This window comes from Aquila chrysaetos, chromosome 5 (assembly GCF_900496995.4).
Source record: "Aquila chrysaetos chrysaetos chromosome 5, bAquChr1.4, whole genome shotgun sequence".
NCBI classification, from domain to species: domain Eukaryota; kingdom Metazoa; phylum Chordata; class Aves; order Accipitriformes; family Accipitridae; genus Aquila; species Aquila chrysaetos.
Genome location: NC_044008.1, coordinates 44,464,012 through 44,477,204, shown reverse-complemented (window position 1 = coordinate 44,477,204; position 13,193 = coordinate 44,464,012). Strand labels below are relative to the sequence as shown.

At 36.8% G+C, this 13,193-nt stretch overlaps 1 protein-coding gene across 17 annotated transcripts in view; it reads left to right on the top strand.

Annotated features, from left to right (window-relative positions):
* TJP1 (tight junction protein 1) overlaps nt 1–13,193 on the top strand; it is a 200,086-nt gene that overhangs the window by 159,930 nt on the left and 26,963 nt on the right. For all 17 annotated transcript variants that reach the window (XM_030016326.2, XM_030016324.2, XM_030016323.2 and 14 more), the window contains 7 exons: nt 1,598–1,722; nt 1,940–2,042; nt 3,496–3,775; nt 4,391–4,494; nt 5,263–5,431; nt 5,793–5,937; nt 12,185–12,321. In XM_030016326.2, coding sequence (XP_029872186.1) covers nt 1,598–1,722; nt 1,940–2,042; nt 3,496–3,775; nt 4,391–4,494; nt 5,263–5,431; nt 5,793–5,937; nt 12,185–12,321 — 1,063 coding nt within the window. The remainder of the gene's footprint in view (nt 1–1,597; nt 1,723–1,939; nt 2,043–3,495; nt 3,776–4,390; nt 4,495–5,262; nt 5,432–5,792; nt 5,938–12,184; nt 12,322–13,193) is intronic.

The following is a 13,193-nucleotide window of genomic DNA, read 5'->3' as shown; positions in this document are numbered from 1 at the left end:
AAGCAGTGGCATGAGAAAGGGGAAATATTATATTTTGAAGGGGGTTTTTGTTACATATTTTCACAGGCTATTATGTATTCTCTTTGTCAACTATTTGAAAAATAAAATGGAAAGAAAACCTCCGCTCTGGTCATAAGTAGTCATTATGATCCTTTAGACTGTCCTCCTGTGTGGCACAGGGTTTCACTTAGTAATTCTTGATTCCCAGCCATGATTTCTGGTTGAAATGTATTTCTGGCTGGAACGTATCTTGAAAAGATGTCCAGTTTTCCTTTTAATGAATTAAAATGAATGTAAAAGTGGTAAGGTGTACCTGTCCCCACTACCCCACACTTGTTAGACCAACTTATCTTCTTCATACCTGGCAACAGTATTTGTTAACTGTTGAAGTCAATTTCTGAGCAGTGAATCTCCAAATCTTTGTTTTTAATACTGCATGGTCCTATTCACTGCTTACAGGCTAAATCTGGACCATCTTTTTATGACCTCTATTTTGGGTGGAAATAGGAAACAGGTTTTTTGAGCAGTAATTACTGTCCAAAAAGCTGAACATCATGTGTCTTACAGCCAGATGCAGACTGCCATGTTGCTTCTGCTGTCACTGTAAGGTTATGAAACTCATTGCTGAAGCTGGGTCATGTTTGGCGAAAAGCCTGAAAAAGAAAGGGATGATAAGACTGCCAGTGTGGAGCGTATGCTGTGTGAAATGGAGAGGAGGAATTGACTGAAACCTGATCATTTCCATCCAGTGACTGTGTTTTGCATAGTCAAAAATTTCAAAATAAATTATTAGGCAAAATAAAGCATTTAGACAGTAATACCCTTCTGACAATGTTTTCTGGGCAATGATGGAAGAGCTAGATAGTTTTGCAAATCATTTATATTTAGAAAGTTTATTTCCCACCCTCACTGCTTCCAGGCAGAAATGTAAGCAGCATTGTTGTATCTTAAAATAAGAGGAATAACTTTTTAGAGGCATTGACCTTGCTGTAGTGGCAGGTCACCCTAGAGGGAAAAGATTGAAGCAAATTACTTTTGTTAAGATGCAGATGATTTGCAAGTGCTGACAAGGTTTTGATGTATTTAATGGTACAAGTGATCTTGGTATTATTCCTAAGAACTGAGCCTGCAGTCATACTACTGTGTGCTACGATCCTGTCAGTTCCTGAGCTAAGTGAGGTCAAGCTGGGTAAATACCATAATGTGAAATCTCAAAGAAAGTATTGCAGGAAGTGATAAGGGTTTGAATCAGTATCTCAACACAGTGGTGTGGTATGTTGTGCTTACTTAAGGTTGAGGTCTTACTGATGACCAACTGAGGCCCAGGACACAAAAATGCAAGTGGGAACTCTAATTTTGCTCTTGGGAGAGATTGGGTAGTTAGTCTGAAACTCTATGCCTAATAAAAGTGTTTTTTTAATTTATTTTTAATCTCTTTCCTCTTCTTGGATTGCATAGCATTGCATGGTTCAATGATCCTTCTTTCTTGCAAAAAGTTGTATTCATCTCGTAAGATCTTTTTGTGTTTGACACAGGAATGTGAATTGTGACCATGTAAATACTAGAGAGTAAAAATATTTCTCTTGTTACATTATAGGCCCCTGGATTTGGATTTGGTATTGCAATATCCGGAGGAAGAGATAATCCTCACTTTCAGAGTGGTGAGACATCTATAGTTATTTCTGATGTGCTGAAAGGAGGCCCAGCAGAAGGACTGCTACAGTAAGTGCCAAACTAGACCTGGATTCTGATTTGGGGGGCATTCATTTTTGACAGTGGAAGTTTAACCTCTTAATTGTTTTGCTCTCAAGATATCTGTCTGTAACTGTTTGTGTAGTAGGTTTCTAATACCAGTAGTTTGTTCAGGGACCCTCATTCCCCAGTGTTTTCCCCTTGGCCGAAAGTATTTATCCTGTGCGTTGTGATGTTTTTCATTTAGAGAAAATGACCGTGTTGCAATGGTTAATGGAGTTTCAATGGATAATGTCGAGCATGCGTTTGCTGTTCAGCAGCTGAGGAAAAGTGGGAAGAATGCCAAAATTGTAAGTGAATGTCCTGAAGATTTTAAGCTAACTTAAATTTCGTAGTTATAGAGCAAAAGTGAAGTGGTGTAATGTCTGCTATGAAATACATGCATGATGCAAGGTACTTGAATAATACCTGTGTGATGCTTCAGGTTTAAGTGATGATCATGACATGTTTATCATGTGGGTCACTGAAATTTTTTTTAAAATATGAGTGGTGATGTTTGGGTAGTGTGCCACTGGATACTTCAGACTCCTTTTCTTTGTGGTAAAGTTCTCAGTTTGCTAAAAGCTCAATTCTCAGCTTTGTTTAATATTTCTTTGCTTTGAGTGCATTTTTGTCAAGTTTTTCAGAGGCTGGTGTATGCTAAAGGGCTTTACCCGCTGTTCAGGCACTAACATAGTTCTTTTTAAGCTCAGTAAGCAGTTTGTCAAAATAAAGTATAATTACCTTGATTCCTATAATTTTGTAGGGTTATTCGAAGTGGTTGGCTTTTGAACTTTGCAAAACAAAACAGGTCATCACTAAAGGGTAGTAATCAGGCCTTCGGTAGAAGTTTGAGATTTATTTATGTTACAAAAAATAGAACACAAATGCACAATGTTGAACAATTTCTTAATTCAGGAAAACAGACTTTTAGGGCTTGTAGAAAAGCTTTTGTGCTGACAATTTTGAGTGCTCGTCTGCTTTACTACAGTTGCAAAAAATTGTGTTGTGTTTTGCATTTGTAGATTCAGCAGTTCTTTAAAACTTACACAAAATATGTGGCGAGCTGTGCAGGGCTCTTGGTATCTTAAGTATTTAGTGTGTAGATTTATATGGGGAAAAGCAATTAAGGAAAACTTTATGGTATTAACTTGGTTCAGTTCTGTAATACATAGCAAATAAACCTCTAAACAGGGTTGGGCCTTATTCTGGAAACAGCTGACTACCTTAGTGCAAACCAACTTTGAAGTTTCAGTGGGAATGTTCCCCTTCCTCTGTGGCTTGCATAAACATTGCTTTTGAAGATTGGGAAGCTTCATAGTTGAGGAGAATTACTGTCAATAACATACTGAGTATACAGTAGATTACATGTTAGCAAAAAGTTTTTAGCAGTGCCAGTAGCTGATTTGTCAGTTTAAGCAAAGAGAGAGGGCATTCAAATACGCAGCTCTGTGAAGACAGAATATTGCAGTATGCTACAGAGGCTGTTGTTATCCCTTTGCCACTTTTACAGAAGCAAAAAAGGACTAAAAACTGTAAAAACAAACATACCCCTCCCCTCAGAAATGGGTTTCTAGTAATATGTATTGATGAGTCTCCTGTATTAGTTGGATAGAATTTTATAATGAGGGTGCAATAATTTAGAGCATTCACTAATACATCTGTATGTTTTCTTTTGACTTTTGGGATTAGCTTGGCTTCTGATATTTAGTAATACCACTAGCATTACACAGCCAGAGGCTGATATCTAGTGTTTGATTGTAGACTATCCGAAGGATGAAGAAAATTCAGATTCCAGTGGCTCGACCAGAACCTGAACCAGTGTCTGAAAATGAGGATGATAGCTATGATGAAGAGATACGTGATCCAAGAAGCAGCCGTGGTGGTCCAAGTGCCAACAGAAGGCATGAGAAGAGCTGGGTAAGAGATCGAAGTGCTAGCAGAGAGAGAAGTTTATCACCGAGATCAGACAGAAGGTCGGTTACTTCCAGTCAGCCTGCAAAACCTACCAAAGTAACACTGGTGAAATCGAGGAAGAATGAAGGTAACTAGTATGTAATTTTCTTGCTAAGACTTTTGCTAGTTTTTAAAGGTCAACTGCTTCAGTTAGTGTTGTGTTAAGGGCTTCATGGACTGTATGAACAGTGCTGCTAACAGTTTGCTAGCCCATTTTACCAGTAGCTAGCTAAAAACTTAAAAACTGCTATTGTATTTCTGGTGGTATTTTTCATACTCCAAAATACATGTGCTTAAATAAGGGTGAACTATTGTATAGTGTAAACAAATACCAGCTGTGCACCTGACATCTGGTAGTCAGTGGCTACATACCTTCCATATACTTTAGTTGAGTCTTCAGTGTCTGTCTCGTTTGAAAGAGGGGAAAATTGTAGGTAGCATCTAAATTAAGGTATTGAACAACAGCTATTACTACAGGCAAAGTTAGAAGAGATTGATATAATGGTAAATCCATAGTGTAATTCCACTACAGCCCTTCGTGTGCCAAGTTCACTCTCCTCTCTGTGTTTCCAGTGTAAATGTATTGTAAAGCAGTGTTGTAAATCTTCAGATGCCTCCCTCCTTTTTTTCTTTTCTTTTTTTTTTTTTCTTTTACTGTAGCTTCATCAGTTTTCTTTTTTCTTTTATTGCTATTTATATAAAGAGTATGGTCTACGGTTGGCAAGCCACATATTTGTGAAAGAAATATCCCAGGATAGCCTGGCAGCAAGAGATGGCAATATTCAGGAAGGAGATGTTGTACTGAAGGTATAGTAAATGGTGGTGGTGTTTGTTCAAAGGGAAAAACTCATTGATGTAACTGTTCTTAGAATTAGCTATCTCTTAGTAGCGTAATTATTTTTAGTAGATGATGTATCATTTTTTTATTAAATTATTTCAAAGATCAATAAATATAAGTATAAATCAACCTCTCTAAGGAAAGGAAAATTGTGAAGCCTTTTTGGGTTTTTTTGGTATTACTCCCCAGGCCTTAATCAGACAAATAGTGCCCACTGTAAATGCATAATAGAAAACATTTGGGATGTTATGAGACTTTGGCCCTACGTGCTTAGTTATACAGTATAATGTTGTGGAATTGTGGTATTGAGCAACATTAGAACTTTCCTTCAGGTTAAATTTTGATTTTTTTTTTTTTTTTTTTTTTTTTGGTAGAGATCAATAAACCCAGGGATTTTTAATTCATACTAACAATTTCTATTTCAAGATACCGCTGTAAATGTCTTGGTGCAGAAAACATACCATTCCTTACTCAGCAGTGCTGGTTCGAAAAACATAACTAATATTTTAAAATTTTTTTATTAGTGGTAGAGGCTTTGTCTTTGAAAGATTAAAAATAATTTTCTATATTATGTTATAGTTTGGATGTGCCCAATAGTCTTCCATTGTATTGTGGTAATTTGATAAATATCTTTAGCTATTTCTAAATATCATCAGGCAGAAAACCACTATCTTTATTGGAGATTCACTGTTTTTTTTTCAGTAAGTTTATATCTGCTCTTTTTTACTTTGTTCCAGATAAATGGCACAGTGACGGAAAATATGTCATTAGCAGATGCAAAAACACTAATAGAAAGGTCAAAAGGCAAGCTGAAGATGGTTGTTCAGCGAGATGAACGAGCTACGCTGTTGAATGTCCCTGATCTTTCTGACAGTATTCATTCTGCTAATGCTTCAGAAAGAGATGGTGAGTATAAATAAACTTGACTTCCAAAGGGAGAGAAGAATTCCCTGTGTTATGAAGATGTGGAATACCAGAGTGGGATGAGAGGGTGGGGAGGAGAAGAGTTAGAAGTAGGATTGTCATGTGGGTAAATTCTTGTTTGAATGTGATTGAAATCCACACGTTCAAAAACAGAGAGAAAAAGTTATAGTTCCTATTCTTGTAATTGTTCTTTCAGGAATATTAAGTTTACTTGTTTTGAAATAATAAACATGGATTTAACATCTTCATAAAAATTCTCTGCAAAAGCTTATTTCCATTTGAGCAGGTCATGCCACCATTTTAATTACAATCATTTCATGAAAAAACAACTTTTATTTAACAGACATTTCAGAAATTCAGTCGCTGGCATCAGATCATTCCAACCGATCACATGACAGGCCCCGCCGCAGTCGTTCACGATCTCCTGACCAGAGGTCAGAGCCTTCAGACCATTCCAGACATTCTCCACAGCAGCCCAGCAACGGCAGGTGATGGCAGCATTGTATTATTTTTAAATCAACTATTTAATGTGACGTATAAGTTGTAGGAGTGCTTGGATTTATACGGTGTGACAAATGTGATGCAGAACTATGGTAGTAATACGGCATTCTTTTTCTCGAGAGATGCAGCTGATAGTGATACAAATTTTCTTAGACTTCAGGAGAAATTGAATGTTTAACTTCAGTGTTACCCCTTTTTTAAACATAATCTTGGAGCATGGTTGTATGAATGACAATGTAAGTTTGACAGTGATATATGTTATTGAAGCATATGTAATTATATTTTGGTTTTAGAAAGCAGTTAGGTGCAAGGATATTTGAGATGACTAGTAGCACAGCTCCTATTGAATGTCTGACCTGGGTAAACTTGTTGAAATCTTGCTTTATTTAGGCATAGGCTTTTCATTTTACTCACTAGCCTTCTTTAAATGTTATCTTATGTTTCTGAATACATTTAATTCCTACAAAGTAAGGTGTATTGCACAGCAGATTTAGCTTTTGGAATGTAAATTTAATATTTGAACTTGGTAGTGGGACATTCATGATAATTCTGAAGTAGGTAAGTCTACTTTGATATGAATTCAGAGAAGTGATCTGTTGTATGGTTTGGATTTTTTTCTTCTGCTATGTGAAACTTTAGCCTTGAATAACATAAATCTGTCCTGTTTTGCATTTCCACAGTTTGTTGGACATTTTAATCTATTGAAATAGAAATGCAGTGTAGGATTTTAGTTTCTACTAAATATTTTTAAGAGAAACGTTTATCTGCTGAGTGCTCAGAGATGATGGAACAAGAGTTAGAATTGATCTGTTGCAAATTCCAAATTCAGAGGCTGTATTTGAAGCTTTTCAGGTGCTGTGAAAATTCTGAAAAACAAATTGCAGCTGACTGTTCCATAAAACTAAGATATGCCTGATTGGTTATTAATAACTTTTTGTTTGCCGAAGGGGAAAATATCACTATACCTTCAAGGTTTTTAGTCTTTTAAGGACTAATAAAACTGCAAGGCAGATCTTACCTGCATGTATATCTGATTCGGGTTATGGATTACAGACATTTTTGCTTCTCTTCCATGTATGTTGTTTGGAGGGACCACAAGGCATCAAAGTTTGTTTTCAAGTAGGAACTCCATATTAGTGGGAAAAAAAGCAGGGTCCCAGATGCAGGGATTTGCAGGTTGAGAGGTCTCTGTCAGATTTAAAACCTTCATTTCTTGACATGCATTTCTAATGCAGTGTGAAAAAGTCTTGTGGAAGGAGGAACAACAACAAAATAAAATCCATCAAAACTGAAACTATGACTGACTGACCCTAGTGTTAGTGCTTTCCTGTCCTATTACAGTGGTTTAGATCGATGGTCGCTTCCTCCCTATGGACTACACTGTCAGAAGAATTAAATCCTTCCTGAGAAGGAACTTTGAAGTTATCTTAACTCTGAATGCATCTGCTTTATCTACTTCATGAACAAGAGCTACCTTGGCATGGATTGGCTTCCTGTTGGATATGTCCCTTTCAAGATCAGAAGATCTGGGCCCTGAGCCACATGAAGAAAAACATATTAAAAGCAACTTCTCTTTGTAGAGGTTATTTGTGCAAGTTCAAGTCTGCTGTAAGATCAAATTAATTGCAACTGCTTCATTTTTTAAAAGTTGGTGGAAAATGTGGATGGGAAAAAAAAAGCTTGAGAGCAACAAGCTGAGGAAGAAAAGGTGCAAAAAGTCCTCAAACTGAGCTTAAGGAGGGCATTAAAAATGTATTGAAAACAATGAGTATTTAGACTCTGTTCTGCCAAGTGTTTGTATGTTAATGAGGAGAGAAATTCCAGGGGAATCCTCTTAGTCCTTTCATACAAGCTTAACTACAGACTTGACACTCTTAGGTGTACACTAGAGTACAGAAATCTGCCAACAGACTTGCTTCAGTATTGCTTTGAGTTCTGGCAGGGTCTTCAATGTTGTCCGTCTTTCAGTATTCCATACTGGTATGTACACCACTGTGCTTGCAGTTTTCCTGGATATAGAATTTCCATAACAATTGCTATTTGAACAGCCTGTCAAAGTAGTTTTCTTCAGTCCAGAGGAAGTTCACAGATGTCTCTTGAACAGTCTTTATAAAACTCAGATTCTAGAACATGCTCTTCTTAATTTACTAATAAAAAGGACTAATTACGCTTGTATGGGTTTTTTCACTTGTGGAGGATGGCAAATTATCCACAGTCAGTCTTGAAAAGAATACAGAGAATTAATCTTACAAATCTCCAGATACAGTGCTAGAGACTTGGAAATTTTATAGCCAGCTGATAACTGAATTAGGTACTAAGTGTATAAGGTATAAATATGTCCCGGTTTTGATGAGGAGCTCGCTGAGCAGATCATGTTTTAAAGGTTAAGTATAGTTTTAAAAGATGCATTTAATTTTCAAGATGTGCAGAACAACAACTGTTTAGGCAGAGGATAAATGCATCTTAAGGCAACTTTGTATCATCTGTTAAGAGCTGTACTTAAAAGCTGGAATGAGCAAAAGGGGTCTCTGTACCCGAAGTTGAAGAGTACTTGGGGGGAAGTATCATATATACTCATTCTTACCTATCTGGCCTTACTGCTGGCAGTAACAAGTCGTTGAGCTAGATAAGCTTTTGGTGTGACCCATCCTGAAAAGTGGCATTTACAGCCAGGTGCTGGCAAGCCTGCCAGATTACATCTCTGGGCTGCCCTTTACCAATTGAAACAACTCCCACTTGGGAATTTTCTCTCTTATGCTGCCTTCCTCACCTGGGTACTAGAATAGTAAAAAATGTTTTCTGATATGTTTAATGCTTCAGCATCAGCAAGAAAGATGTGGTAGCTTGAAGAAATCCATGTAGAGGTCATCATTATTTCTGGAAGGATGAGGTTGATTTCTCTAATACAGCTGTCAATTTATATATTGCACAAGAGATTTGTTCTGTCCGTTTTCAAAACAAGTTCAAAAACTGGAATATAGGACAAAAATGAACGCTGTTTTGAATGTACTTGGGAAGGAGCTTCTTGGCTCTTACTATCTTCTCATGCTAAACAGTTTGAGATGTGCTAAAAACACATTTGGAAAGAGCCTACATGTTCATATTTTTCAAAACTGTTTCTGTGCAAACAAACATTCTAACTGTGTGTTGCAGACTGTCTTTTTTTGTTCTGAAGTAATAGCCACTGTTGATGGCACTAGTGTGTAGCTGACTGCATTTTGTGACTGAAGGTTATTTAAAAATGCTTCTGTTAGGTATGCTTTAAAGGGGGGGGGGGGGGGACAGGGAGGAAGTTAGGTAAAGGGGGCCCTGACAGAGCACAGATGTTAAAACAATAGTGTCACAGTGCACACAGTGAACAACACTTTTGTCTCTTGGGAAGCGCAGCTGTCAGTTTTTAACAAGTTTCCATCACCTAGAAACAGTGACAGCATCAAGTTGTTTCCTGTATCATCTTGCAATTTGAAATACTCGGTGCTTACTGGACAACTTAAGCTAAATCAAGAAAAATTATACTCTCCTGCTGTTCTGGTTTTTTTCTGTTTTTTTCTATCACAGTTGTTTTTCTATCAGCTTTTTCCCATTTAAACTTTGTTGTCTTATCTAGAGTAGAACTGACCTTTTGCAAACATTTTAGTTGGCAGGGTAGATTTGCCTACACGCATAGCATTAGCCCAGTCTGGAAGCATATTGCTTCAGAGATTTACCTGACTATTTTGTGCTGTGCTCTCAGTGTCTGTATTTTAGTTACTGTTCTTGAGAGCTGTTTTCTTTCATATTTATCCTCTTTTTTTGATATATGTGGGTATAAAAGCAGCATAAAATTACAGTGGGTTTGGACTATGTGGAGAGGTAATGTAAAATGAACTTTGTCCTTGTGTAGTAATTGCAGTATTTTTGGCTTTATTTTTAAAGCAAAACAGAGATACTACTGTTTTGGAGTAATGCTTCTGTTGAGTGTTAGGAGATGCTTGGAAACAGGTAGAGATGGTTCATGGGGAAATTTACTGTAATATCTCATTAACTAGTGCTCATTACCCAAAAATCTTTGGGGGAGGGGTATTAGTTGTAGCTTACACTACTGCAGGACTTTTTTTGTTTATAAGACACATAACATGCATTGAAACAGCTAAATGTATGTGTCTGTTTTTAAAGAGCCAGGAACTATTTTCAGGGGAATGAGGAGTCCAGTCATATTTTAGTCTAGCACTGGAAGTAAAATACATAAGCTTTCAGCTTATGCACTTAGTTTTATGTACAAATGAAAATATGCTGGAAATCTGAAAGAGAAGTAAGAAAATTTTTGTCGGTGAAGTTTAGGAACAAAGTAGAAGTATAAATGCTTACTTTTCATTTTGCTAGATGTAATGGTTTTAGCATCATTTTAATCAACTCTGGAAGCACACCACCCCACTCCCCACCCTCACCCCCCCAAGAGGTTTATCTGAATAAAAAGGCACAAATAAGGATTTTAAAAATTAGGCTGCTGGACTTGTTTTTACCAATTACTTAAAACAAGATGGTTGTTTACAGTGCAAGGGTGCCTGTGTCTTCCCAGATTGTTCTGATGATTGCAGCATTTTTGTGTATTCTGTTTCTTTTTTTTTTAGCTGCCTTCAGACACAGTTTTATAACTGGCAGAAGAAAGTACTGAGAAGTCTTAGTATGTCTTGGCTGAATAGCTAAGCTTTGTTTCTGATGTTTCAAACTTCACTTTTCTTCAGGAAAGCACATTCTGCTTGTATTTAGATGTTTATTATTTCTTTTATTCTTTCTCATGCATCTTGGACAAGTAGATTTGCTGGCATCTGTTTTCCTAAGTCATATTTCCAACTCTTGACGTATCAGTTCTGATTAAAATAAACAGTCTTTGTATAATGGATTTTTTTTGATACATTCGTGCTTTATGGAAAGTGATACTCGTTATTGCCTAGTAGCACCATCTAGCTGTTGGTAGTGAAAAACTTCTTCCTTTATGAGAGGAGATGGGCTTGCACCTACTGACTAAGCCGTTGTTATCTTTGAAGAAGTACCTTTTTTCCCCTCCTTCGCAATTAACTCTAATACCATATAAAAAGCTGTGGTTTGTTTGTGTGTGTCTTCTCTCAAATACTTCTTATATCCTTGTTTATTTGCCAACTCTCAGGAACTGGATAGATACTTTTGAGCATCTCATGACTGTTTTTTTTTTTTTAAGAATGTATATGCTCTGGATTTAAGACTATCTCTTTGGCATATTGATGTACTTTTGTTTTCCAGCTGATTATTAATGTTCATCTGCTCCTACCCTGGTAAATTATTTACTGTTCAACTGATAGCAGTGTAACAGTTAACACTTCAACATACAGCATATGTTCTGTTCTGTTCAGTTCTGCTATGGCACAGCTGGTAGCTGTACGTCTATGTAACAATACAAAAATACCTGATCTTTTGAGCTGAAGGAATAGAAATTATGTTCTTTTGAGCTTTAGTTGCTGTCATCATTTAAAGAACATGAGAGGATTTTTTTTTTTTAACTTGTCATATATGCCTTTGTTTTACACTGTGAGCATGTATAGGAAATGCATAAGAAGCAGCAAGTTGTCTTTTTATTAAAATACATGGATGACTGAGTGTGAGAGAAGCACTCTTCTAATAGCTGTGGATTGAAGGCCTCATCTTCTGTGAAGACTGAGAAATCAGGGGCATGTTTGCATTCTACATTTTAGCTCTGCAAAGCCCTACCAAGAGCCACACTGGCAGCACTTGTGTTCCAGGGCAGCTGCCATAAAAAGGAGCAGATAAATTAGCTTGGTCACAGCAAAGCCTATGAGTTAACTCTGAAGAGCCATGATTTCTACAGGGAGGGGTGAGAAAAAGACCATTGTAACTGCTCTTCTCCCCTTCTTCCCTTTGCTTCTCAGTTTCCTCTATAGCTTTTAATATATAGCACATGTGTATGACTTCTGTGCTTGAAGCAGAGCAGTCTGTTTAACCATGTCATTCCTCCTTCTAAATAGTCATATGTAGAGAAGTCCTTTATTAATGTGAAGTTAGGGACAAAATGCTCAGATTTAGAAATGGTAAAAATTATTAATAATGTGATAGTCTTAAGAACAAAATCTTGTTAAATAGTAATTCCTTACCCACCAAGTGTGAACTTCATGAATTAAAAGATTTATTCTTTAGTCTTAGTAGACCGAGGCCATAGAAACAATTCTATATGCACAGTGGAATCTTTTTTTTCTAATATAGTCTTCGAAGCAGAGAAGATGAGAGAGTAACTAAACCAGGAGCTGTCTCTACACCTGTAAAGAATGCAGATGATATTTCTAAAACTATGGAAGAGGTGGCAGTCGAAAGAACTGAAAAACAAACTCCACCACTCCCAGGTAAAAACATTAAAATATATTAATTATGCATGTTGTTGAGAATGCATGACCAGTAAAGACTTCATGCTATTGCATATACCGACAGTCTTTGTAACCATAAGTCCATTTATATCTTAGAGTTTTGGTCCTGAAAACCTGAAGTGTGGGGTCTGCCCATTATATAGGGGTCAAACTACAGTGTTTAGAGCTGTATTTATAGGTGATGATTATCAACAGTTTTGTCCAGATTTCTCAAGCAAGGTTAAAATCTATCATCTCTTTTTGGAGAATCAAGCAGTAGACTGGGTCTTATGGGTTACTGTAGCAGACTATATGTAAAGAAGGATGTAGTTAAACCTGTTTAGAACTGCTGTTCCCAAGACACAACTCAAAACACTGAAATGCTTTGTTACTGTAGCACTTACTAATTACAGTCATGGACCAAGAGGGCATTTTAACAAGTACAGTACAACTAATAAAACCAAAATGAAATCTCATTCCTTTTTTCCAAAAAGGGAAGGGTAAGCTAAATGGCAGCAGATAAAAGCCAAGTGGTGTAAAAAAGAAAAACGTAAGATAATACAGTGACAGGACACTGTTCTGAGCAGGCTGACTTATAAGATTTTTGTTCACAGAATGAGGTTCCTTAGTGAAATTATAAGTGGAGAAAGAGGAGCTGTGCAGATGGTTTAGAGGGAGCTGTTCTTGAAAGGCTGGGTAGAACAAGAAAAAGCACATTCAAACTTGAAAAAATATGAAGACTTAATGGATGAGCAATGATGCTTCCGCATGTAGTATTCAGTAGCTCAGTGAAGAGTTATGATGTTGATAGACTCCGAAAGATCTTGAAAATGAGAACAGTAGGTTTTCTGATGCAGCAGCCATTACTAAAA